The sequence below is a fragment of the Malaclemys terrapin genome, chromosome 1 (assembly GCF_027887155.1).
Source record: "Malaclemys terrapin pileata isolate rMalTer1 chromosome 1, rMalTer1.hap1, whole genome shotgun sequence".
Classification (NCBI taxonomy): Eukaryota; Metazoa; Chordata; order Testudines; family Emydidae; genus Malaclemys; species Malaclemys terrapin.
Window position 1 is genome coordinate 153,919,287 of NC_071505.1, and position 23,306 is coordinate 153,942,592.

At 41.3% G+C, this 23,306-nt stretch overlaps 1 protein-coding gene across 1 annotated transcript in view; it reads left to right on the forward strand.

The window, feature by feature from the left end:
• The window catches only part of ATG3 (autophagy related 3), a 36,496-nt gene extending 13,981 nt beyond the window's left edge, over nt 1-22,515 (forward strand). The window contains exons 5-12 of the mRNA XM_054044290.1: nt 2,228-2,335; nt 5,014-5,063; nt 7,108-7,186; nt 7,732-7,766; nt 8,069-8,224; nt 9,021-9,148; nt 20,751-20,819; nt 22,226-22,515. Coding sequence (XP_053900265.1) covers nt 2,228-2,335; nt 5,014-5,063; nt 7,108-7,186; nt 7,732-7,766; nt 8,069-8,224; nt 9,021-9,148; nt 20,751-20,819; nt 22,226-22,307 — 707 coding nt within the window. The 3' untranslated portion in view covers nt 22,308-22,515. The remainder of the gene's footprint in view (nt 1-2,227; nt 2,336-5,013; nt 5,064-7,107; nt 7,187-7,731; nt 7,767-8,068; nt 8,225-9,020; nt 9,149-20,750; nt 20,820-22,225) is intronic.
• The last annotated feature ends 791 nt before the right edge of the window (nt 22,516-23,306 follow it).

Below are 23,306 nucleotides of genomic sequence, written 5' to 3' on the forward strand. Positions count from 1 at the left end.
TTGTGGTGACACAAGCAGCAGATTGTCTGTCTGAACTTGAGTATCCAGATCTCTCTCCTCGCAGAATCTGTCATCACCGAGCATGAAGATGATAAATATATGCTTGGGGTCAGCATTGCAGCTTGCATTGTGAAATTGAAACCTTTAAGTCCAAAAACACTTACTAAATAGCCCTCCTTATCTTTCCTTGCTTGCTTGCTTCCTCTAATCCTCTGCCTCTCTCCCCCCGCCCTTCCACACACAAGGGTTAGCAACGGTGAGGTTTTAACTTAAAATTCTTCTTCCTTCACCCTCCCCAATACTGGATCTTCTGGTTCTTCCTGGCTTACTAAAGGTATTCCAAAATGCTTTACTTGGTAACACTCATACTTTTAATCTCATGCAAACTATGTAACTCAGATCACCATATTAGTGAAACTGCAGAATTCTGCTGTGAAACAGCTCAACTGATGGTCACAAAATTAAAGCATTGTATAATGGTAGTGCTGACTGCCCCACTTTCTATAAAAGAGGAAAACTTGCACCTGAGCCAAAATTATGGGGGAAGCTTTCTTTTCACAAAAGAAACATTGTCTTTTGTGTCAAATTTTGACTATAGCAAAAATGCCAATGTAGCCCCCTCAGTTCTGGCTTGTAAAAACTATGTAATTGAAGGCCTGCGACAAGGAATTATGGCCTCATAAGGTGGCATTCCATGCTTTGACTTGACTTGCCCATTTTGGAGACTTGAAATCCTCAGTGAGCCAGTAGAATGCCCTGTGGTCTGCAGAGGACATAATTGAATTATTTACCACCCCACCCCCAGTGCTGCCTACAGTTGCAATGAACTTGCTATGCAGGCAATAGCAATGACAGCATGGCTAAGTGATGTACTTGCAATTTCTGTGGGGTCTTCTGGTGCCCTTTCTCTCCTGGTCGCTCTTCAGAGGAAGAAAATCCAGGATTCCATGTTTCTTGCGCTCAGTCGTCTGGGACCACGGTATACTGGTAACCTCTGACTTAAGTTAAATGCTTGCAGAAAAGATGCCACAGAGCACCCTACTAACCAGTTTCCAGGGAGATGGCCTCTAGTTTTCATTTTGATCCTGCCCCCATGTCCTGTTTTTTGTAGAGGGTCTACAGTCAGCTTATAAGTGTAGTTCTTGTGTACTAATTCTCTTCTCCAGGGCTGGGTTTGAGTGTTGCAGCCATAATCTTTCTATTTATATTAATGAAAAGGTCAGTTTTGCCTTTAAATCAGATATGTACTATTACGCAAACTTTTACTGTGCCCCTAAGATCTCTTGTGTAGTCGCTCTATGCTAACAGGAGAGAGCTCTATGCCAACAGGAGAGGCATAATTAAACCACCCCCAATGAGCAGCGGTAGCTATGTTGGCGGGAGATGCTCTCCCGCTGACATAGAGCTGTCCACACCAGCACTTTTGTTGGTGCAACGTACGTTGGTCGGGGGGGGAGGTGGTTTTTTTCCCCCCACACCCCTGACTGACAAAAAGTTTGCCAATAAAAAGGCTAGTGTAGACAAAGCCTTATTTTAGAAAGCACAACTTGTACATATGCATATGATAGTAAACTAATCTTGTTAAATAACCATGTTACTGTTAACAGCAGTTTTCCAGGTGACAAACTGATCTGTAACTTACATGACTAATGAACTTTAAGTGGAAGTCTGCCCAGCAGATAACTAGTAAAAGTTGCATGTTCAAATTCAGCCAAGATCTGCACTGACTAAAAGCTGTTCAGTGAAATGCCTGAAACAAATGGATAGGTAGGTCCCAGATACCACCAAATGGTTGGCAGTCTCAGAAAATCTGGAGACTCACACTCCCTTCTGACCCTTACAGGTCAGGGTTGAGGCACAATGACAAGTGGCAGAAAAATGTAAGATGATTGTGTGACCACTGCCTAGAATGTACCAGCTCTTTAACTAGAGTCCAAGTATCATCTTGCCTTCCCCTGCACTAAATTCATGTGAATAATTAAGGTTGGAAATCCTAAAAGATTAACCCAAATGTTCTGAAATTGTATAATGTAAAGATATTTTGTCTACATTTGTATTTTTAACCTATTTAAAAAAAAAAAAAAAAAACTTGTACCACAGAGAGCAAATAGGGGCTGGGGGAAGCTTATTCACTGCAGAATGCTTTGCAGAGTGAGTTTGTCTCTGCTCTGTCTAGTATCTGATTGCAATTATCCTATTACTTGTAAGAGTTTGCTGATCTTTACAGTGCCATGCTACAAGCGGTGTAAACAGATGGAGTATTCAGATGAACTGGAAGCAATTATAGAAGAAGATGATGGTGATGGGGGATGGGTAGACACATTTCACAATGCAGGTATTGAAACTCTTGATTTTAACTTTCCACTGCTAACTAATATTAAAGACCTTGACTCTTAATTTTAATTTTGAAATGTCTATTAACTCTCATATATGATGTGTCTTAATCGCTAGTTTGAGAGACCTGAGTTACATTCCCAGTTAAATACCTGTGTGAGAGACATTAGCAAGTTGCTTAACCTCCCTGTGTCTGTTTCTGTGAAATGAGGTAATATCTCAGAGGTGTGGATGCTTAAAGCTTTAAGTCCTTTGAGAAGCACAATAGAGATGCATATTACTATATTTGGTAAGGTAAATATCCCACATGCAGGGGACCAAACTTGTTACTAAAGAGATACTGAGAGAAATAAAAGCACCATTCTCTTCACCTTATTTGAAGAATAATGGCATACTGACCTCCGTTGTCAGTGAGTTTAAGTATGAGATGTGCAACAGTTAAGACTCTATCTCAGTTAAGCAGTGACACAACTGTGATATTGCCCCACCTTAGATGAGCCTTTGATCTCTAGTCCCAACAGTTTAGTGTTGCTAGAAGGTATCTAAGGGCCCTCAGATAAATTGGGATGATAAAAGGAAACTGTAGTTAAGTACAGAAAATTGAGTTAGTACTTTACATAAATTTGAAAGCTTTAGTCATAGAGACAGGCTTCTCTGCTAAGTGGATGCCTTTGTCACCGTGAGAGAGAAACTAAAAATAACTGTTCATCTGATTCTACTGTGTAGTCAGTCTAACTCCCAAGTGCCTTCCATAGTATACTCCTTTCAGCTTTTCTTTTGAGAGTAGATGATTGTTTTAACACAGCCTGAGAAAGCTGACCTTTAAATTCCAGGATGAAGGTGTTTGAGAATAGCCCTTAAAAGTAAGTTTCTCTCCTTTCTATGTATCAAAAGTACTCAAACCATTTTCACCCCTTGCGTAATGCAACATCTCTCAGTAGCTCTGTAGACTAGAGGCTTTCTAAGGGCTTGTCTACACTGGCACTTTACAGCACTGCAACTTTCTCGCTCGGGTGTGAAAAAACACCCCCCTGAGTGCTGCAAGTTTCAGCTCTGTAAAGCGCCAGTGTAGACAGTTCTCCCAGCGCTGGTGTCTATTCCCCTCATGGAGGTGGGTTTGTTGTTGTTGTTGTTGTTTTGTAGCGCCGGGAAAGCTTTCTCCCAGCACTGGTGCATGAGTACACAGATGTTAGTGAAGACATGCCCTAAGAAAAACAACTCCTTAGTGTGATTGGAATACCCCAGAAGTTAATTTCTTTATTCTGTGTTTGCTGATGTTTTAACTCTTATTTTTGTCACTAGAAATCTTCCAGTGATTTTTGGGAGGTTCGCTGATATTGTGAACCAGTTCTGTAAACAAAAATATCTGACAGTGCTAGGATATTATAGAGCTAAGAGTACCTTCAGTTCTGGCAGGAGAAACAATATGTAGGCATGACTACACCAGCCAGTTGAAATGATTGTTCCCAAACAGTGTTCATTTGCTGATGTGTTGCCAGTATGCTGGCTGTGTCTTTCCTGAGTGGTAAGACATGCTGTCTACTAATGGGTATTCTCCTAAGATAATGCATTGTATCTTTGAGGAAGTCATCTGAGATCCTCTTCCTCTTCAGTTGGTTAACTGGACCTGCGATTGTATTGAAACAGAGTGATGTAATATTACGGGACAGTGGAGAAGAACAGCAGTAAACAAGAAGTAATAGAAGGATAAGTGGGATGGGTTGAAGAGAAGCGGCAATGCAGCGGGTGTTCTTTTTTCTGAATGACAGAGGCTCTGGCTATATTACAGCTTAAGTTGACATAGGTAATGTCGATCAGGAGTGTGAATCAGTCAACCCCCTGAGTGACATAAATGCCGATTTGGACAGCACTAAATTAAGTCAGCATATATTGGCCGGAGAACATCTCTCCACCAACATAACTACCACTGCTCGCAGGGCTGGCATAATTAAGCCGATGAGAGGCTACATTAACGTGTTTACATGGCGCAAAGCTCTCTAGTGTAGCCACAGTATCAGCCTCTTCTCCTAATGCTTATTAATTGATAGTGGCAAGCTGCTACTTTTTAAATATAAGCTCCTGGGAACAGGGACATGTCAGTATTTATTTGTTTGAATTATTTTATACACTTATGGCACTATAGAAATAACACTTGGCTAAGAAGGAAGCATGTTCAACCACAGTCAAGGCTGCTACATGGACAGGATGCTTTGAATGTACAGTAGCTCTTGCCATATACTCAAATTATTATTCTTGGAGTGCACCTTGCTTTCATGTGCTTGAGGTTACTATGTGTAAGGTAGTGTTCATGAGTAGTACAGTATGACTATTAGTCCATCTAGATTTTTTTGTAGTGGTAAGAGCTATCAATCATCAGTTAAATTATTGCCCCCAACTCATTACTTGTGCAAAAGCTGCTTAAGATTCCTCTATCAAAACTCTTATCTCAGAAGTCTGCCCTATGTGATTAGTCTGTACTAGCCTACATAAGTCTGCTTGGGGGCGGGATAATCTTTGTCCAGCTCTGAATAACGTGTCCTTCCAGTTTCTAAAGTTATTTTATAAAAATGTAATTGGAAGGATCACATACTCCTTTCTGAGCCATTTGTACCATCCTGGTAACAAAGAAACAGGCTCTTCTAATTTGGACTATTTTCAATGTTGATGTTCAATCAACAGGTATTGCAGGCGGGACAGAAGCAGTTAAGGAGATCACACTGGAGAGCAAGGTATTTGTTAACTTGTGAATATTGACTTATTGTACTAGAAGGTTAAACTACAATAGATGTATGATAGTGTCCCTAAACAGCCATGTGAGCTAATTCTGTACATGAAAGAACAGTAGAGGCCAGGAAATATGTGAAGGTGGGGTGAGCTCTGAACTGAATTAGTAACCCCCTTATAATATCAATGTAAGCATGTATCCCCTCCCATTATCATGGAATGAGGCACTGTTCATCTGGAGTATTTCCATTCAACATACACATTCACTAATATTCCACATACACCTAGAAACTGATTTCACTCAACTTTGAGGTGAGCATGTGCAGAGCTATTAGAATGCTGACAAATTGTTAGATTTAAAAACAAAAAGTCCTATTATATGGTAAAATGGGGCTTATTCAACAAGTTTTATATAGTTTTAAAATCCTGGTCCCTTAAGGAGGTCTAGAGAAGGTACATCTTGATTTGGACAAGTTATATTTCTGCCCAACTTGTATCTCCAGTTGCTGAGGCACTAATGTAGCTAAATTCATTCTTGTTTTAGTGCGTTTTTATTAACTGCCACCATACTTCTCAAATCATCATAGGGCCGAGATGAAATCTGGAAAACTTCCAGCTGCTCTCAGCTTCCTCTAAGGCTGAAGAGGCACTTAAGATAGCATGAACCTTTCCATTCTCAACAATAACATGTATATGTTTAAAAAGCATTATTGGGCGAAAGTCATCTGTAGAAATGCCTCTTAAAAAGGAACCTAACTAAAATGGAGCTGTGCCTCTGAGCTGCAATTGGAAGGCTTCTTTGAATCTAAAAGCAGTATAAATCTGGTGTGTGAAGTGGGGGGGGGAGCTGGTAATTGGTAAGGACTGCAACAGATCAGTTTAATTCAGTAGTCCCTCGTGGTGCTTACAGACCTATTGTAGCTGGCCAACAACATCGTCTTGTACAACAATATTTTTACTATTTTTATGGGGCCCAGGGCAAATACACACTTTTCAAGCAGAAATAAAAGCACTTGGCTTGCTTGTCACCTATTCTTTCAGAATGTGAAGTATCTGCACTGTACATACTGCATTGTGTAACTGGCTTCATCAGATGCAAAAAAAATCTGCTTTTTGCAGGATACTTGGTTTGATGGGCCAGTGGCCCAATCCAACATGGCAAATCTTTGCGTTCCTGTGTAATATTATTAGAACAGGATTTGCTTTTATGTAGTGTCTTCTGTACACGGGTACTGTATCCCAAAGCATTTCATTATGCACTTAGCAAGCTTGTATAGAACCTTTAACGTTAGAACCTGCTTTATATGGAAAGGGAGGAATGTTGGCCATTGACACCCAGGATCTCTCTCTTCCAATCTTGGATCTCTAACTTGTCAGACTATGGATCAAAGTCTCAAACAAGCTGAGAATCTTGCATGGCTTTAAAACAAGTGTGGAATTATTGGACAACTGGCTTTTGCTATGGTACTAACAGGCTTTAAACCAGATACTGAGTTTTAAATATAATTGTACTTGATTCCTTTAAATTGACTTGCCCAATGTACCAGCTCTGTATGTCTTCAAGTCACACTTCTCTTTGCTGACAACTTCTTCCTGCTAGCTGTATAGTCTGTGTGGTGCCACTGAGCAAACTGGATTCTGTTATGCCTTGGGAAACAGCAGGCTTATCAGTTATGCTCTGACGGCAGAGTCTCTATCTTGGTGGTGATATAGGAGTAAATGTATTTTCAGAGCAGAATTTACAACATGGATAGTTACAGAAGTCATCCTTTGACTTTGAGCCTGAGCAGAGTTGATCTGGAAGCAAGAGAATACAGAATCTCATAACTTTCAGTGGATTTTTAATGTTGTACAAAAACCTTTAAATGCCTGAGAATGTAGTACTTACTAATGTGAATATCAGTTTTCTTATTTATGTTGTTTGGCCTCATAGGAATAAATGGAAAATACTCATTTGTAAATAGATTTTCCAAAGCAGATGAATTGCATCTCTTGAATCCAAGTGTCTGTAAAGCATTGTTCTCACTTGCTTTCAATTTAACTTAAAAGGACAATATAAAACTATCAGGATATCCAGCCTCTTGTGAAGATGATGAGGAAGATGAAGGGGAAGCAGCTGACATGGAAGGTATTTCCTTTTAAGTTGGATAGGATGCACTTTATTTCAGCCATGTAACCAGGGCAGCACTCTCTAGGAAAGCACTACTGCTTGTTTCCATGTAATGCCTATTAACAGTCCCATGTTGGACCTGATTCTCCTTTCACATTGGGTTTACGCCACCACAACTCCACTGGAATGCACAAGTGTCAGTGACTGGAAGATTAGGCCAGTAGGCCGCGGAATAGAGAAGTCTAGCATGGCAACTCTGTCACTGTTTAGTGCACGAACTTCAGTTTCTGAAACCCACCCAGTGAAAAATGCTGACTTCCTAGAGGCTTCCATAATGAGTGTCTAGTGGAGCCACATGGTAGACAATCTGTCAGATTTACAGTATTAGAGAGTCTAGGTGTAGTTTAATGGTACTGGGAAAATTAGGAAATCTACTTGGATAAAGCATGTATATTAGATGCTTGCAGATTTTAAGGAAGCACTCTTGGTTGCATATTTTTAAGCTTCTGATGACCAATTACAAGCTTGGCATGAACTTGTAGACATTCTTTCTTTCCTTTCAGAATATGAAGAGAGTGGGCTATTGGAGACAGATGACGTGAGTGAACTGTTCTCTACCTCCTCCACAGCATTAACACCCTTTCTACTTTGTGCTCAAACTGGTAACACTGTCAAATGGCTAATATGCTTTGCTTTTTTTTTAAAATGCATTTACTAAAACTTTTAAAAGCACCAATTTTTGTTATAAATGAATATTATAACTGACACATTGATCAGAATACCATGGTCTTCAGATGCCTTTTTAGGTATGGGGCAAAGGTGAATAAAGGCATAGTGTTACTTAAATATTTGTTTTACTGTTATTGACTTTATTCTTTTATCTTAAATCTTTACACTCAGGCAACTCTTGATACAAGAAAAATAGCAGAAGCTAGCAAAGCTAAAGCTGATGTCGGAGGGGAAGATGCCATCCTGCAGACCAGAACTTATGACCTCTACATCACTTACGACAAATACTACCAGACTCCAAGGCTGTGGTTATTTGGATATGATGAGGTATTACCAGTATTTTTTTTTTTTTCCCCAGTGTTAAGACTCGCCAGTTAAGGTAACACGGTCAATTTGTTGCAACTTGATTAAATATATGTTTAAGGGAAGTGAGCAGATCAGTGTTAAGCCAGGACTTCAGCTAAGATTTACTGGGCCTGTGAGAATAAGTAAAAGCAACCTCACCACACCTTGAATGGCCCTGTAATTGGATCTTCATAACCAGTTATGATGGTGCCCTTGAAAGAAAAGATTCTAGTTCTCTGAGCTGTTGGCTTTCCGTGGGTAACAAGAATGAAAACCAGTAAATCTGTTGTCAGTAGAGCAAGAAGGTGTGAGAACCAAGTGTACACAGGCAGCAGGAAGTTGAGTAAGGAAGCATTCTTCCATTTTACACTATGGAATCTTGTAAGTTTGAAGACTTAGTGATATAAGCCTCAGTCTAGAAATATCTAGGTTCCTTGGAACCACAGGTTCAGCTCCCAGTTCTCCCACAGTACTGTAAACAAAGTACTATGCAGTATTATATCTGCTCTGTGTGGATCCTATGGATCCTGCAGCATTTTTCATAAGAATAGAGGTTTGCCCGGTCATTAAGATCCCCTTTCTCACATGTTGTCCCTATGGTTGCTTGCCACTTTTGATTTCAGTGCTATGTTTAGTTTATAAAGTACTCTGGGGTCCTTTAAGCAGAGATAACACATATACCTGCAAAATGCTACTTTAGTGCTATCCTACTTTCTGAGTAGGAGGAAAAGATTGTTTGTGCGACACTGTTCCTGCTACACATTTCTTTTCTTTTCAGCAACGGCAGCCTTTAACGGTAGACTACATGTATGAAGATATTAGTCAAGATCATGTCAAAAAAACAGTAACAATTGAAAATCATCCCCATCTTCCTCCACCACCTATGTGTTCAGTTCATCCATGCAGGTATCTTCAGTCTTTCAGTATTTCTTTTCTGAGCCCAGCTTATGGATATGTTTGTGAAAAGATCATTCTGTCTAATTAAAGTTGCCTTTTGTCCATCCTCTTGTGATCTATCAAACAATCATAAATTCCCATTTCCTGGACACTTGTCCACAGCTGTCTGTCTGCATGAGCTGTTCCCTTTTGCAGAGGGAAGAAAAGTCAGCAATTGTTTGAGCAGCCATCCCAGTGCTAAATGTGCATTAAGAGAATTGGTTTGGTTTTTCCTTTGTGCTTCTGTTTTGTAGTAGCATCTCAAAACTGTATTCTCCATGAGTCTCCTCTTCTAGAAAGTCTAGAATCAGGCTATTCTCGTTTTGATCTTTTGCTGCAAAAAAATATTCTTTTATTCTACTCTAGCATGATCTTTTGGGAAGGTAAATTGTTTACCAAAAACCTATTGTATTTTGAAAGCTACTACAGGTTGTTTTTGTTTATCCAATTAAAAAAAAAAAAAAAAAAAAAGTCACACAATTGCACTTTCACATCAACTCCAGAAGGTGGCAGACAGCTATGCTTAGACAAGTGGTGGGCAAACTTTTTGGCCTGAGGGCCGCATCGGTTTTTGGAAATTGTATGGAGGGCCAGTTAGAGGAGGGGGTGTAGCCTGGCCCCCACCCCCTATCGGCCCCCACCCTGGGACCCCTGCCCCATCCAACTCCCCCTGTTCCTTGATGGCCCCCACACCGGGACCCCTCCCCTATCTACCCTCTTCCCAACACTCCCTGTCCCCTGACTGCCCCCCACCGCCCCATCCAACCTCCCTGTCCTTCCTGACTGCCCCCCGAGACTCCTGCCCCCATTCAACCTCCCTGTTCCCCACCCTCTGACCACCACCCCCAAACTCTCCTGCCCTCTATCCAACCCCCTCACTCCCTGCCCCCTTACCACGCTGCCTGGAGCACTGGTGGCTGGCGGCGCTACAGCTGCGCCGCCCTGCTGGAGTCAGCCACGCTGTCCTGGCACTGCGGACCACGCTATGCCCTGAAAGCAGCCAGCAGCAGGTCCGGCTCCTAGGCAGAGGTACACAAGTGGCTCTGTGTGGCTCTTGCCTGCAGGCACCTCCACCCCAGTTCCCATTAGCTGGGAGTGCAGAGCCGGTGCTCGGGGCAGGGCAGCATGCAGAGCCCCGTGGCCTCCCCATCTAGGAGCCGGACCTGCTTCTGGCCACTTCTGAGGCGCAGCAAGGTGTCAGAACAGGTAGGGACTAGCTTGCCTTATCCGGGAAGCACCACTGACAGGACTTTTAATGGCCTGGTCTGTGGTGCTGACCAGAGCTGCCACAACCCGGTGCCTTCCATTCCGTGACCCAGGATTGGATCCGACCCACAGTTTGAAAACTACTGGTGTAGACCAAGCCTGAGGGGGAGGGAAGAAGTTGGAGCAAACAGCCAATGCTTGTGCAGCTGCTCTGCCAGCTTCAGTCTCTGGCTGGCTCCTCCTTGCAGTGTGTCCCCAGACCCACATGGGTGAGGTGAGGAGGGACAATGCAGGAGCCCTAGTCCCCCAACCCGCCCCTGGGGGTGGGGTTGTCTCCTCTGCAGTTTTGCAACTAGGGGATACAGGGAGGGGAGGGTTGGCACTGACAGGACTGACTTTTTACCCCTTTGCCACTGAGTATAGCAGTACCGGCTTAAATTGCTTCTGTAGCTGTTATGCTGGCTCATCACTACCACTTCCTGTGGTTCTTGCCTCGTGTCTCTCTGATTAGAGGTGGCTTTCGTCGCACTGAACAGATTGAAATTCTTGATGTGACCTGGTAGCAAACAAGCTTTAGTCTGATACTGAGCATGGCTCAGCTTTTGGTCACTCACTGCTTATGTGGTGGGTGTGTGTGTGTGGTTGAGGAGCACTATCTCTGCCTCTGTGCAGCCACAGGATCTGCAGCCTGTTGGTCCTTTCAGACAGTGCTGTTAATGCTATTGTCACTAGACAGCACTGCAAACACCAGAGAAACTAGGAGTGTTTTGATTTCGCAGTGGGATAGCTTGCTGGCCTTTTTTGCTTCTGCAGTTGCAAGTTCAAATCTTACACTAGGTCACTTTCTGTGGTTTCAGCTTAGCCACTAATCAGTGTCTTGAGTATTCATATCTATCAGCCTCAAGAGAAGCTCAGAAGTATAACAGCAGAAATGATGTAAGTCAAGATAGTCTATTGATGAAGTAGCACAGGGAAATTCATACTGCTCTGCTCATTATATTGATTAATAAATAGTCCTGCTTGTCTGAAATTTGAATAACTTCTCTATAGAAAATAAACACTTTCACCTTGCTGGAGCCATCATGAAACTGTAAAAACTGGCGTAGCCATGAAGTCAATGTTGCTTCTTCACCCTGTTGTAGATGAGAAATTATTGATGCTTACCGATCTGCATGTGTCTTGGTTGCATCTGACCCTAAATATAGGCGGTCTCATTCCAAGATTAAATTGGAGTGCAGCAACTGTATATGCAAGACCCAGAATCGGTTTGAAATAGACACGGCTACTATTCTTAGATGTACAGTTTGAGTTTTTGTCCAGCCTGGTGTTGGAGTTGCTGAGAGGGTCATGAGCACTGAAGTCAAACTGAAAAAAAGTCATCTATGTGGACACTTACGTTAACAAAGGGAGTCCATCCCACGGGGATTCTGTCTTCTCACACATGTGGTCCCACACTATGGTAGTGATCAGGGTGAGGATTACACACCTCAAGATGTAACATTACCTTTACTCCTACTAGGTCCACAGGCCCTGTGTTGTTGGGCTGCCCTCTGACGTTAACTGACCCATTTGGTTTGACCTCTGTAGGGAAGGTATTATTCAGGCAGCGGTCCACTATCTATTGATATTGTAGTAGGATGCTCTAACCATTGCTGTCAAGTGGCTGCTAAATTGACCTCTCCTTGTATGCAACTTTTACAGGTCATCTTGGTACTCAGGTGACTGCAGTAGAGTAAGGCCTGGTCTACAATAAAAAATTAAGTTGGTTTAACTAAGTCCCCGTGTAGATAGCAGTAGGAACTGGTCTACACGACACAGTGAGGTCGCTGTAAGTTGCCTTACATTGACCTAATTTTGTCTGTACATGCTACAGTTTTGTCCTGCCAATGGAAGGGTATGTCTACACTTACCAGGGATCAATGCTGTGGTGATTGATCCACTGGGGGTCAATTTAGCAGGTCTAGTGAAGACCCACTAAATCGACCACAGATCGCACTCCTGTCAACTCGATACTCCACCGGAATCAGAAACATAAGGTAAGTCCCGTCAACCCAGTGCAGTGTAGACATTGCAATATGTCGACCTAAGCTACGTCGATTCAGCTATGTTATTCACCTAGCTGGAGTTGCGTAACTTAGGTCGACTTAACCCTGTAGTGTAGACTGCCCCAAGTGCTGTACTACATGGATACGATAACTCCACCCCCGCCAGAGGCATGGCATTTATGCCTTTGTAGTTAGGGCAACACCGTGTTACTTACTTCAGCTGTTGGTTGTCTTATCAATTTCCATGCTGGAGCTGTGAAATTGACAAGACAGCCTGGCTGCCCCCAGATCCCCACTCCCAGCTGGGCAGCTGCCTGGAGGCTCCCTGCTCAGGGAGGTAAGAAGCCTGAGAAATCTGGGCAGCTGCCCCCCACACTGTCCCCATCAGTTGGTGGAAGCGCTCCTGATGGGGATGCGCACCACTGACAGAAGGAGGGCAGTTACTGCTGTGGCTGTAAGTCGACCTAACTTAGATCAACTTAAGGTTGTAGTGTAGACATGCTCTAGGTTGAAGGAAAAATTCTTCCATTGACCTAGCTACCACCTCTCAACTCCCTCCCGTCAGCATAGGTAGTGTCTAAACTGAAGCGCTACAGCGGCATAACTGCAGTGGCACAGCTGTAGCATTAAGTGTAGACATGCCTTAAATGTGAAAGGAGGCGATCAGAGTATTGGGGAGAAATCATGGGGGTGATTGCTATCATAGGCACAGCATAAGACATGACTTTTTTTAATGCAATGAAAAGTTGTCCTCTTGTATCACTTGAAGTCCCAACCAGCAGTTCCATCTGGGGCATGGATAGTATATTGCAGGGGTGGCCAACCTGAACCTGAAAAGGAGCCAGAATTTATCAATGTACATTGCCAAAGAGCCACAGTAATACGTCAGCAGCCCTCTATCAGTTCTCCCACCCCGTTCCCAGCACCTCCCACCCACTGGCAGCCCTGCCGATCAGCACCTCCCCCTCCTTCCCCACACCTTCTAATCAGCTGTTTTGTGGCGTGCAGGAGGCTCGGGGGGACCAGGAGGAGGGAAGTGAGAGCACTACAGGCTCACGGTAGGGGGCGGGAAGGGGTGGAGTGGGTGCAGGGCCTGTGGCAGAGCCAAGGGTTGAGCAATCAGCACCCCCTGGCACGTTGGAAAGTTGGTGCCTGTAGCTCCAGCCCCAAAGTCGGTAATACAAGGAGACACATATTAGCTTCTGAATAGCCGCATGTGGCTCCGGAGCTACAGGCTGGCCACCCGTGGTGTATTGAATCTAGCATGTCTGCTCGTTTGAATTTCTTACTGAGAGGTGTTTGGGCATCCTGCACCTACCAGCATGAGTCTGCTGGCAAACAACATAACTTCTTTTCCAGCTGAATTTCTCTCACTCAGCAAGGTTCTAGAGATGGTGGATGGGGGAAGTTGGGATAATCTCTCAAGGGGAATACTATCAGTAGATACTGTCACACACCTTTCACCCTCCACACCCTTCCCCAGTAGAGCAAAGTGTCAGCACTCTTGTCAAGGAACTTAGGCCTGTGCTCAAGAAGCAGTTTTTTCATGCTGATAGTCTCTCCAATTGCTACTCTTCCTGTTTCGGGGGATGGTGGGTTGGAGAGGGAAAGCTGAGACTGTACTGAGACCGCTCCAATATTAACCGGCATTTTGATCTTCCTTGAGTCCTGTTAGTCTGGCTTCAGGCCAGAGTGTGGTACAGATAGCACAGGTCTTGTTAGTATATGTTCTGGCTGTGGACATGGGGCATTTAACTATTGCTGATTCTAATAAATTGACTAGCTGCCTTTGATAGTGCTAATGCAACTACAGACTCTGGGAGGCATATACAGGGTTTAATTAAATAGCTGTTCTCTCAGAGAGTGGGATCTGGGCACTTGTTGCTTGTTTAGTATGCAGTTTTCTGCCATCTCATCTGGCATGTGCCTGTGTGTCAGACACCCCTAGGGGAGACAGGCAGCTGGATTGGGCTTCAGAACCATCAGAAAATCAAGCTGAATTGTAAATGGTGAATTCTCTGTAACTTGAAGTCTATAAACCTTGATTTGAGGATTTCAGTAACCTCAGCCAAAGGTTAGGGGTGGAGGAGGTTCTGTGGCCTGCAATGTGGACATGGTCAGAATAGATGATCATGATGGTCCATTCTGACCTTAAGGTCTATGAATTAGATGGTGTGGAACTGCTTGGTTTGGGACAGAGGGATGCTGGAGGGGGTGAAAGGTGTCTATTGAGTGGGAATTGCCCACTCAGTCACTTAACTTTTGAAGTTAAAAGGGCCTGTTGGATTCCAAGCTGCTCCTAGATATTTCAGGTAGAAACAGTAGCTAGGGGTGCTGCTTTAATCTTTGCTTCACAAAGAAGTTCCAGTCTTTCCTCTCTTATCCCTGTCGCTTCCTTGCCCACCCCATAAATTGTGCAATGTGGTGTACGTAGGGCTATGCTTGACAACTGGGAAAGTACCTGTTGGCTCACAACACTGTGGCAGCCTGCTCACTCAGCAGTTTTTCTTTTGTCGCATGTATTGCCATGGTATTCTGTTTCAAAGGAGGAACTGAAAAAGGGATAGATACCATGGAAAGCTGCACGCTAACCACTTGTTGAATCATTACTTCAAACGTTCTGTTCAATCAGCATAGTCACACAAGTTGTGTTTTGGCAATTGCTTGATGGGTAAAAGCAGTCTTTACTAACTTCCTGTTAGAAGTAATCAATTGGCAGCCGTTTAATCAATTTGTCAATAATAAATGCTGATCCACAAGTTTGTAGAAGTAGGAATTGGGCAATGAAGAGTGACTGAGTCAGGGAAAGAGACTCTGTAGCCTATGGGTTTGTTAGGGCATGCATCTAGGATGTGGGAGACCTAAGTTCAAGGCTCTGCTCCAATAATTATTTACTTACTTACAAAAAGTGGAACAGTTTCAAGATGAGAAATTGAGAGAGCCCCTTACCCAGAATATCCCTTGCCCCAGGGGCTAAGACTCTCTCCTACTATGTGGGAGACCCAAGTTCAAATTCCTTCTCTGCATCAGGCAGAGGTGGGAAATTGAACCTGGTTATCCCACATCCCAGTGAGTTTTAAGGAGTGGGGGCATCCCCATTCCTGCCTCTCCTCTTATCCATCCCCCCCATTTTGTAGTTCTAGACCTACTTTCAGTGCCCAAAATCAAAATAAAAAATCCTTGAGTCAGGTCAAAATGAAATGTGACTTTGACTTTTCCGAAACATTTTGATATTTGTTTGCTCAAAACTATTATGTGAACTTGAGATGATTTCACAAATAGTTTGTTGACCTGAAACTTCATTTTTTGGTCATTTAAAGAATTAACCAAAAAAATACTGATATTATATTGTCAACTGGAGGATTCACTCCTATGCCCTTCAGTGTCCATGGTGCACTTCTTAAAGCTTAGGAGTTCCACTCTATAGTTTACATTATAAGGAGTGTTGTGGGAGTAGAGGAGGGAGACCACCTAGTGATCCAACTTTAGTGCTTTCCAAGATGGCTTGGTGTCTGTCAGTTTGGAGGTCCAGGAAGCTGCAGTTAAAGGTAATGCTGGTTTTGCTACTAGTTCTCATTCACTTAACTGTGTTTGAGCAGCTACAGAAGTCACTTTCATAAACAGGTTCCACACTGACCCACTTTATTATGGGGGATCTTTGAATTTTCCCTACTTCATTATTAAAACTTCCTTTCCTGTTTGAAGTTTGTCATGGTGAAAGCCCAAGAGACAAATCACTTTTGTTGGACCAGACTGTCCCGTTTCATTCCATTCTGGAAAACTTTTTTCTTTTGACCTAACCTTTTTTAATGAACATGAATTACACAATTCACAAGGTGTAACTAAACCACAAGGCCAGCTTTTTCAAACTTGAATGCTTAAGTTAGTCACTTAATACAATATGTTCAAGGTGCACAGAAGTCTGAAAGATTTTCCTGGGAGTTCATTTGGTCTCCTACACCGGTAGGAAGAGGGTCCTTGGAATTGGGAGAACAAATTCTCAGTGAGAGAGCTTCTTACTGAGGCCTTTGTGTTAGGAAGCTTATTTTGATGACTGTTCCATTTGTTGAAGCCCAATGCATGGCTGTCACCAGATCTTCTTTGGCAGGAGTAGCAATGTTTGACATCTGGATGAAAGTTCTTAGTCCTATTGTAACTAGTTAATTGATTGCTAGTTAATTTAAGCCAACTACTATGATTGTGACATGTGTAGATCATCATTTGATAAAATTTGTTCTAGGACACAAATGTTTTTGGTCCAATCTAGGCTACAGGATGGATCAAATGTTTGTAGTGAAATAAGCATTGGTGGAGTATCTAGCTAGCTCAAGTTAACTGGCAAACATTTAACTCTAATTACAAAAGGACTAAACTCTAGATTAAACAAGGCCTTCAAGTCCCTTTTAGGTTGCAGTTCTTCAGATTGCTGTTTTCACATGGCTGCCTCGCGTTCCTTTTCATTCTCTTTAAAGTCCATACAGTGTGGTTTGATACAGGATAATGTCTAGTAAAGATACAATTTCCCATCTGTTCTTCAAAACTCTCCTTTGAGTCCAGGTAACCATCCTTTATCACACATCCAAAAGTATTTCCCAGGATTACTTTTTGTATATGTTTCACTTTAAAATTGTGAGGGACTGTTGAGCCTAGAATGTCTGGCTTAGTCTGTTACAGACTGCAGGACTACTATCTCTTCCTTCTCTACTTTGAAGGGAGGAGGTTTGTGGCTGATATTGAAGTTAAGATCTTTGCTTCCCTTTAAAAATGAAGTGCTCAAAGAAAACACTTCAGACCTTTCCAGTCTTAGTTCTGCTTTCACAAGTGTTTGTGCATATTTTTATAAAACTGTAGGGATGAAAGCGTGACACTAATAGGTTGGCTCCTATGGGACTGCTAATTATTGAAATCTGTCAGGTCTTGCATTCTAAGGAACACAATGGCAGCATTTTATGGCTAGATTGTATAATGAAAAATTGCAGTGCTATTGTAATAACTCTTCCACCAAGCTGCAGCATTGCTCTGATCATCTTGATATAAAGTATTCAATGGCGATGGAATGAACTTCTTTACTTTTTGAACTCGAATGAAACAGCCTTAGTGTGGCTGAACTGACATGGGAGAATTCTGAGAGGCTAACAGCTTGACTGTTCCTGAAATATATATAAAAAGCACCTGCTGTGTAAATTTTTGTCAATGCACTCTACAGTAGTATTGCAGTGGGACTAATAAAATATTAATGGGCTATGATTTCCCAGCAAGTGCATGTAAAGACAAGTAGTATAGCTTGTGAGAAATATGGTCCTCTGATATTGCCCAACACCACTTCTTCTTTTTGACTCATTCCACTTCACCATATCCGTTTTAATAATGTGGTAACCACTTATTTGTATTCTCAGAATCACATGAGCAAGATGGCTAAACTTTGAGCTAACAGAGTTGACTGAATGCAGATTAATAGCCATCTACTTAAGCATTTATATAATGCTATCTGAGCCCTTTCATTAAATTCTGTAAGCTTCCCCTAAATAGCAATCAGTTTGAGGTGACCATTTTTTTAAAAAATCCTGTTAATTTCTTTGTGGTCTTCCCTTGGTTTGTCGTCTTAACCTGAGGATTTTTCACAAATTAAGGTTTGACTACAAAAACCTAAAATAAAAGCATAGCTAAAGCGATCTTCATGTAAAGCACCTCCTTTGTCGTTCTTGATGCCTCCTTCTCTCCCCTGCAATCCTGTTTGAGAATTGTCTGCTCAGTCCTCTCTCCTTCCCACTCTGTACCCCTTCTCACTGCTGCTCCCTACCCTACCATATCTACAAATGTTATATTGGAAACCTATCAGACAGCCATCTTTACTTTGAGACTGTAACTGGTTGTGAAAAGTTCTGATGCATTGGCAGGAGCATCTCTGTGTGCAGCTACTGATGTTTCTCCAGATATGTGTAATGGATCATTGTGTCAAAACATGGTGGCTTAAAGTGCCAAACACTTTAAAAGAGAAACATTTCCAGTGTTTAGAATGCCAATAAGTGAGTACATGTGGGCTCATATTTGAGATAAACGAAAAACAGTGGTGATAGCTTACAAAAGCAAAGAACAGTTACTGACCATCAAATTACATAACTTAGCTTGCATGGCAGACGGTGTATGTGAAATGTAGAATTGCCAGTGGCTAAAATATTTCTTAGTATTTTGAGCATCAGATCTGGAAGCACAAGTTTGGATTCAGGCAGGGATGATCAAGCCCGCCCTTTCTCTGGGACAAATAAACTCAAAGTGAACTACATAGAGCTTTGACAAAATCTTTAATTGGGGTTGTGGTCTGCATGGACATATTGAAGGTCCTATAGCTATTCTTAAAGTAGTTTTTTGCTCCAGTGTCATTAGGTGGAAATGTTCACTTTCTCCTCCCTTACAATTGTGAAACATATTTAAGCCCTTTCATTTTTAATTGAAACTGATTGAAAATATCCCAACTTTTACAAAAAGCATTATTTGTTTTTTTCTGATTTTTCACCCTACTTTTGTCATTCAAATGTATAAAAAATAACTTGTTTTATTAGGAAAATACAATACATTGCAAGAGATATATGTATTACAATAATACATTAGTTTGTGTATATGCAAAGCTGTCTGTTGAAGTAAGGCTATGTATTAGTCTAGAAGATGCACACAATAAACAAGCACGCCCACAAGCTCTGAAGTGTGTACACATCTGAACATCCTGATGGCTCTCCCGCCCACCATGTACACATTTCAAGCTGTTAGCAGATAACGTTTTCAAGATCTGAGACACTAAAATGCAAAGAAAATAAAAACGTATCGGATTACGTTTCAGAACACAAGGAAGTATTTGAAAGTACTTACAAAAAAAGCAACCAAAAAACAGGAGAAAAGATGAAGTTGAGTATATGCACTGCAAACAGCGTGGCCCAATTATTAAATGTAAATATTTATAGGCTAATAGTTCTAAGTCTACAACAGTAAACTGTTTATTCAAATGAAAAGTTTAATCAGGATTAGAGAGATCGTTTCCTTAAACTCAGAGGTGGCATTGTGTTTTAAGTTCTGCAGCAAACCACATTTGAATTCCATTCATCAAAGCATTAATCTACTGAATATTTTTCCCCTTTCCTTCCATCCACCAAAATAAACCCAATATTTACCCAGAAAAATTGTTTTTCCATAGATGTTTTTTTCACCTGTTTTTGTTGTAGTAATAAATGCTGATAAATTCCTGGGAAAAATTAAATAAAATAAAATAACTGAAAACGAAGGGCCCTAAACATATTGTAATTGCTCGTCTCTCTGCAGCCCGTTTCAGTAGTGGATGAAGTGCTTTCTTCATAGTTTGAAAAGCACCATGTATGAAAGATGCTAGATGAAAATACACATATAAATAATTAGTGAACCTGATCTTAATCTCACTCTGGCCACGGTGCTCCATGGTCAGATTTATGCTAACAGCTAGTAAAATGACTTGATTAATCGGACGGTGAATTTAAACTGCCATTTGTGGAAGGGTTAAATGTAACTTAACCCCCCCTAAAATAAAATAAGAACATCTTACTGCAGTTTAAGGTGTTGACACAACTATTGCAAAAAACTGGAACTTTCTAACTCTGATATGGCAGGTATGTAAAAGCAAGATCTGAGTTTTAAACTTGTTTTGAAAATGAAAATCGCTTGTAACTTTGGAGTGTATTCTCTTAGTATGATTTGATTTTAAAATCTTGTTGTGCATGGTCTGGAATAAGAATCTCAGCCATAACTAGCTTGAAGATTGCCATACTAAACCATGAAGTATGAGACTTAACAGTATGGAGGGCATCTTGTGGTTTAAAACTGGTCTGTGAAAACTCTCATGCATTGTTCTGCTTGCCCAGCACCAAAACTTTTAAAAACAACGTTTTAGTGATGGAAGCAACCTACCTCCAGGTGAGTTAATTCCAATTTATTCCACGCTGTCTCAACAATGTACTTCCTCTGACACAGTGCAACAATGTCCAGGGTGAAGTATGAAACTTACCGATAAGGATAACGTTCTTCAGGGTGTTTTCTGATGTGGACTAAGTATGCCCTATTCTTTCAGAAGCCTAACCAAACAACAGTTAATTGGTTATAACTTCCTCATGGTTTGGAGTTGGTTTGACGCCTGTAAGCTAAAGGTTAAAAAATTTCCTATCCAAATGCCACTTTCCGTAGCCATCCAGTCATACTTCTTAAGGCTATTAATCTGCACAAATAATCTAATTTTATTGAGTTATGGAAGAGTGAGTTGTCTTGGCATGATATCTCTAATAAGAGTCCCAATCTACTTTCAGGCATGCAGAAGTGATGAAGAAAATAATTGAAACAGTTGCAGAAGGTGGGGGAGAACTTGGAGTTCATATGTATCCTTTCCATGGAATGTCAGGAGACCTCTGAAGAATATGTTATCTAATAAAGGTCTAATCCATCCTCCGTCCATTCCTAAAACTTTATTTTGCAGGTAATTTGTGAGGCTTACTGCTATTGAAGTCACTTTTAGATTAGCAATAACATCCAAGGCACGCCAAGTTGCCATTTTTTCTTATGTGCAGGAATTGGGAAGTAGCATGCATGTTCTGACTGAGCTCCCCCAGCAAAATTAATTAGTTATCTCATGCTAGTTCTAAAACAAATGCAGTTGACCAACAGAACAGTGAAAATAATTCATATTATAGCTAGTCACTTTCACTCTTCTGTTGGTCAGTTGCATTTGTACAAATAGTACTTTCTCTGATCTCTTAGTGAGATGAGGAATCTTAAGTGATACTTGTAATAACAGTAGGTACAATAATTACACCATTAATATATTAGTACAACACTTTCAGACAGAAATGTCACTTTCAAGGTACCAGTGTCCCGTTAAATCCTTCATTTGGCTTTCCTGTTCTAAAACAAGAAGGGAAGGGGGGGCTGTGGTTCTGCTGAAAGCTCTGAACCACCACCAGCAGCTCTCATACCAGCTAGTCTTAGACCTTGAATAAACAAAAAAGTTGTACCAGTATAGATTACAGCTAGTGTAGGCTGATAACTAAGCTAACAGTGTGGGGTTTTAACCCTTCATGTGGCTCTGTCATTCTACTACAGTTTGAGATGGACACAAACTGTAGAAAGCAACAGAGGGTCCTGTGGCACCTTTGAGACTAACAGAAGTATTGGGAGCATAAGCTTTCGTGGGTAAGAACCTCACTTCTTCAGATGCAAGTCTTGCATCTGAAGAAGAAGTGAGGTTCTTACCCACGAAAGCTTATGCTCCCAATACTTCTGTTAGTCTCAAAGGTGCCACAGGACCCTCAGTCTGAATCTGTAAAAAGCAACAAACACGGCTACCCCTCTGATACTTGATAAACTGTAGAGTCTGCTTCATATCAGCTACCTGTGGATGGGACAGATTATGTGGTGTAACATATGTCTAAAGCAAGTTAAACTGGGAGGTAAACCGTTGAAAGCAATTCAATGTACACACAAAGTATTTCATGCAAAACTGGCTTAGTGTTAGCAGGGTAAAGTTGTTTTTAAAAATAAGTGAATTTATTAAACTTGAAATAATACCTGATCATTCAGATCATAAGTTTTGAGAAGTGCCACTCTTCACTATATTATTGTATTGTTTTCTTATCCCCTTTAGACTTTCTAAGCTGTACTTTTCCTACCTAATGAAATACTAATAAGATTCAGGCCACTTACAAAAGACATGATTTCACCTAGTTTTCTTGGATATAAAGTATTTAATTACTCTTTTTTACTCTGTTTACCTTAACTAGAGATTCAGGTACCTTCTTATTTTCTTGAAATTTGTACAAGCAGTCATTCCAACAATAGAATATGACTACACAAGACACTTTACAATGTAACTAGAAATCACAAATGTCTATGCTAATTACTGGTTCTGATTTTTTTAAAAAAAAAAACCCTATACATGTGACTTGTTTGTTCAGCATTGTACACTGTTTCTGTAACATTCAACTTTTATCAAGTTTATGCATCAAAATAAAAAGTTCCACTACCAGCCTTACTTTTTAATGAAGATCTGTGTGTAAAATAAACCACTTTTCATTCCTATACTTGCAGTATAGGTTTTTATTTTCACATATTAATCTAGTTAATCCTTAAGCACCTTTTTTACTTATAGCTAGTAGCTCTTTCATATCAAAGGTTAAAACTTTGCTTTCCGGTATGAGTCTAAGCTTGATTCTTTTGGCTTCAGTAATAAAATGCTTTTTATTTTTCAAATAACTTCCAGTTCACATGTTTTTTTAAACTACATGGTGAAACTTGTGGTGATTTGCTTGAGTGCCTTTCTGAGAAGATGAAGGAGAAAAGGAAGTGCTTCATAGATTCTAGGACTGGAAGGGACCTCGAGAGGTCATAGAGTCCTGTCCCCTGCCCTCATGGCAGGACCAAATACTGTCTAGACCATCCCTGATAGACATTTATCTAACCTACTCTTAAATATCTCCAGAGATGGAGATTCTACAACCTCCCAAGGCAGTTTATTCCAGTGTTTAACCACCCTGACAGGAACTCTTTCCTAATGTCCAACCTAAACCCTCCCTTGCTGCAGTTTAAGCCCAGTGCTGCTTGTTCTATCCTTAGAGGCTAAGGTGAACAAGTTTTCTCTCTCCTCCTTATGACACCCTTTTAGATACCTAAAAGGTATCTATGCTATTGTGTCCCCTCTCAGGCTTCTCTTTTCCAAACTAAACAAACCCAATTCTTTCAGCCTTCCTTCATAGGTCATGTTCAAGACCTTTAATCATTCTTGTTGCTCTTCTCTGGACCCTCTCCAATTTCTCCACATCTTTCTTGAAATGCGGTGTCCAGAACTGGACACAATACTCCATTTGAGGCCT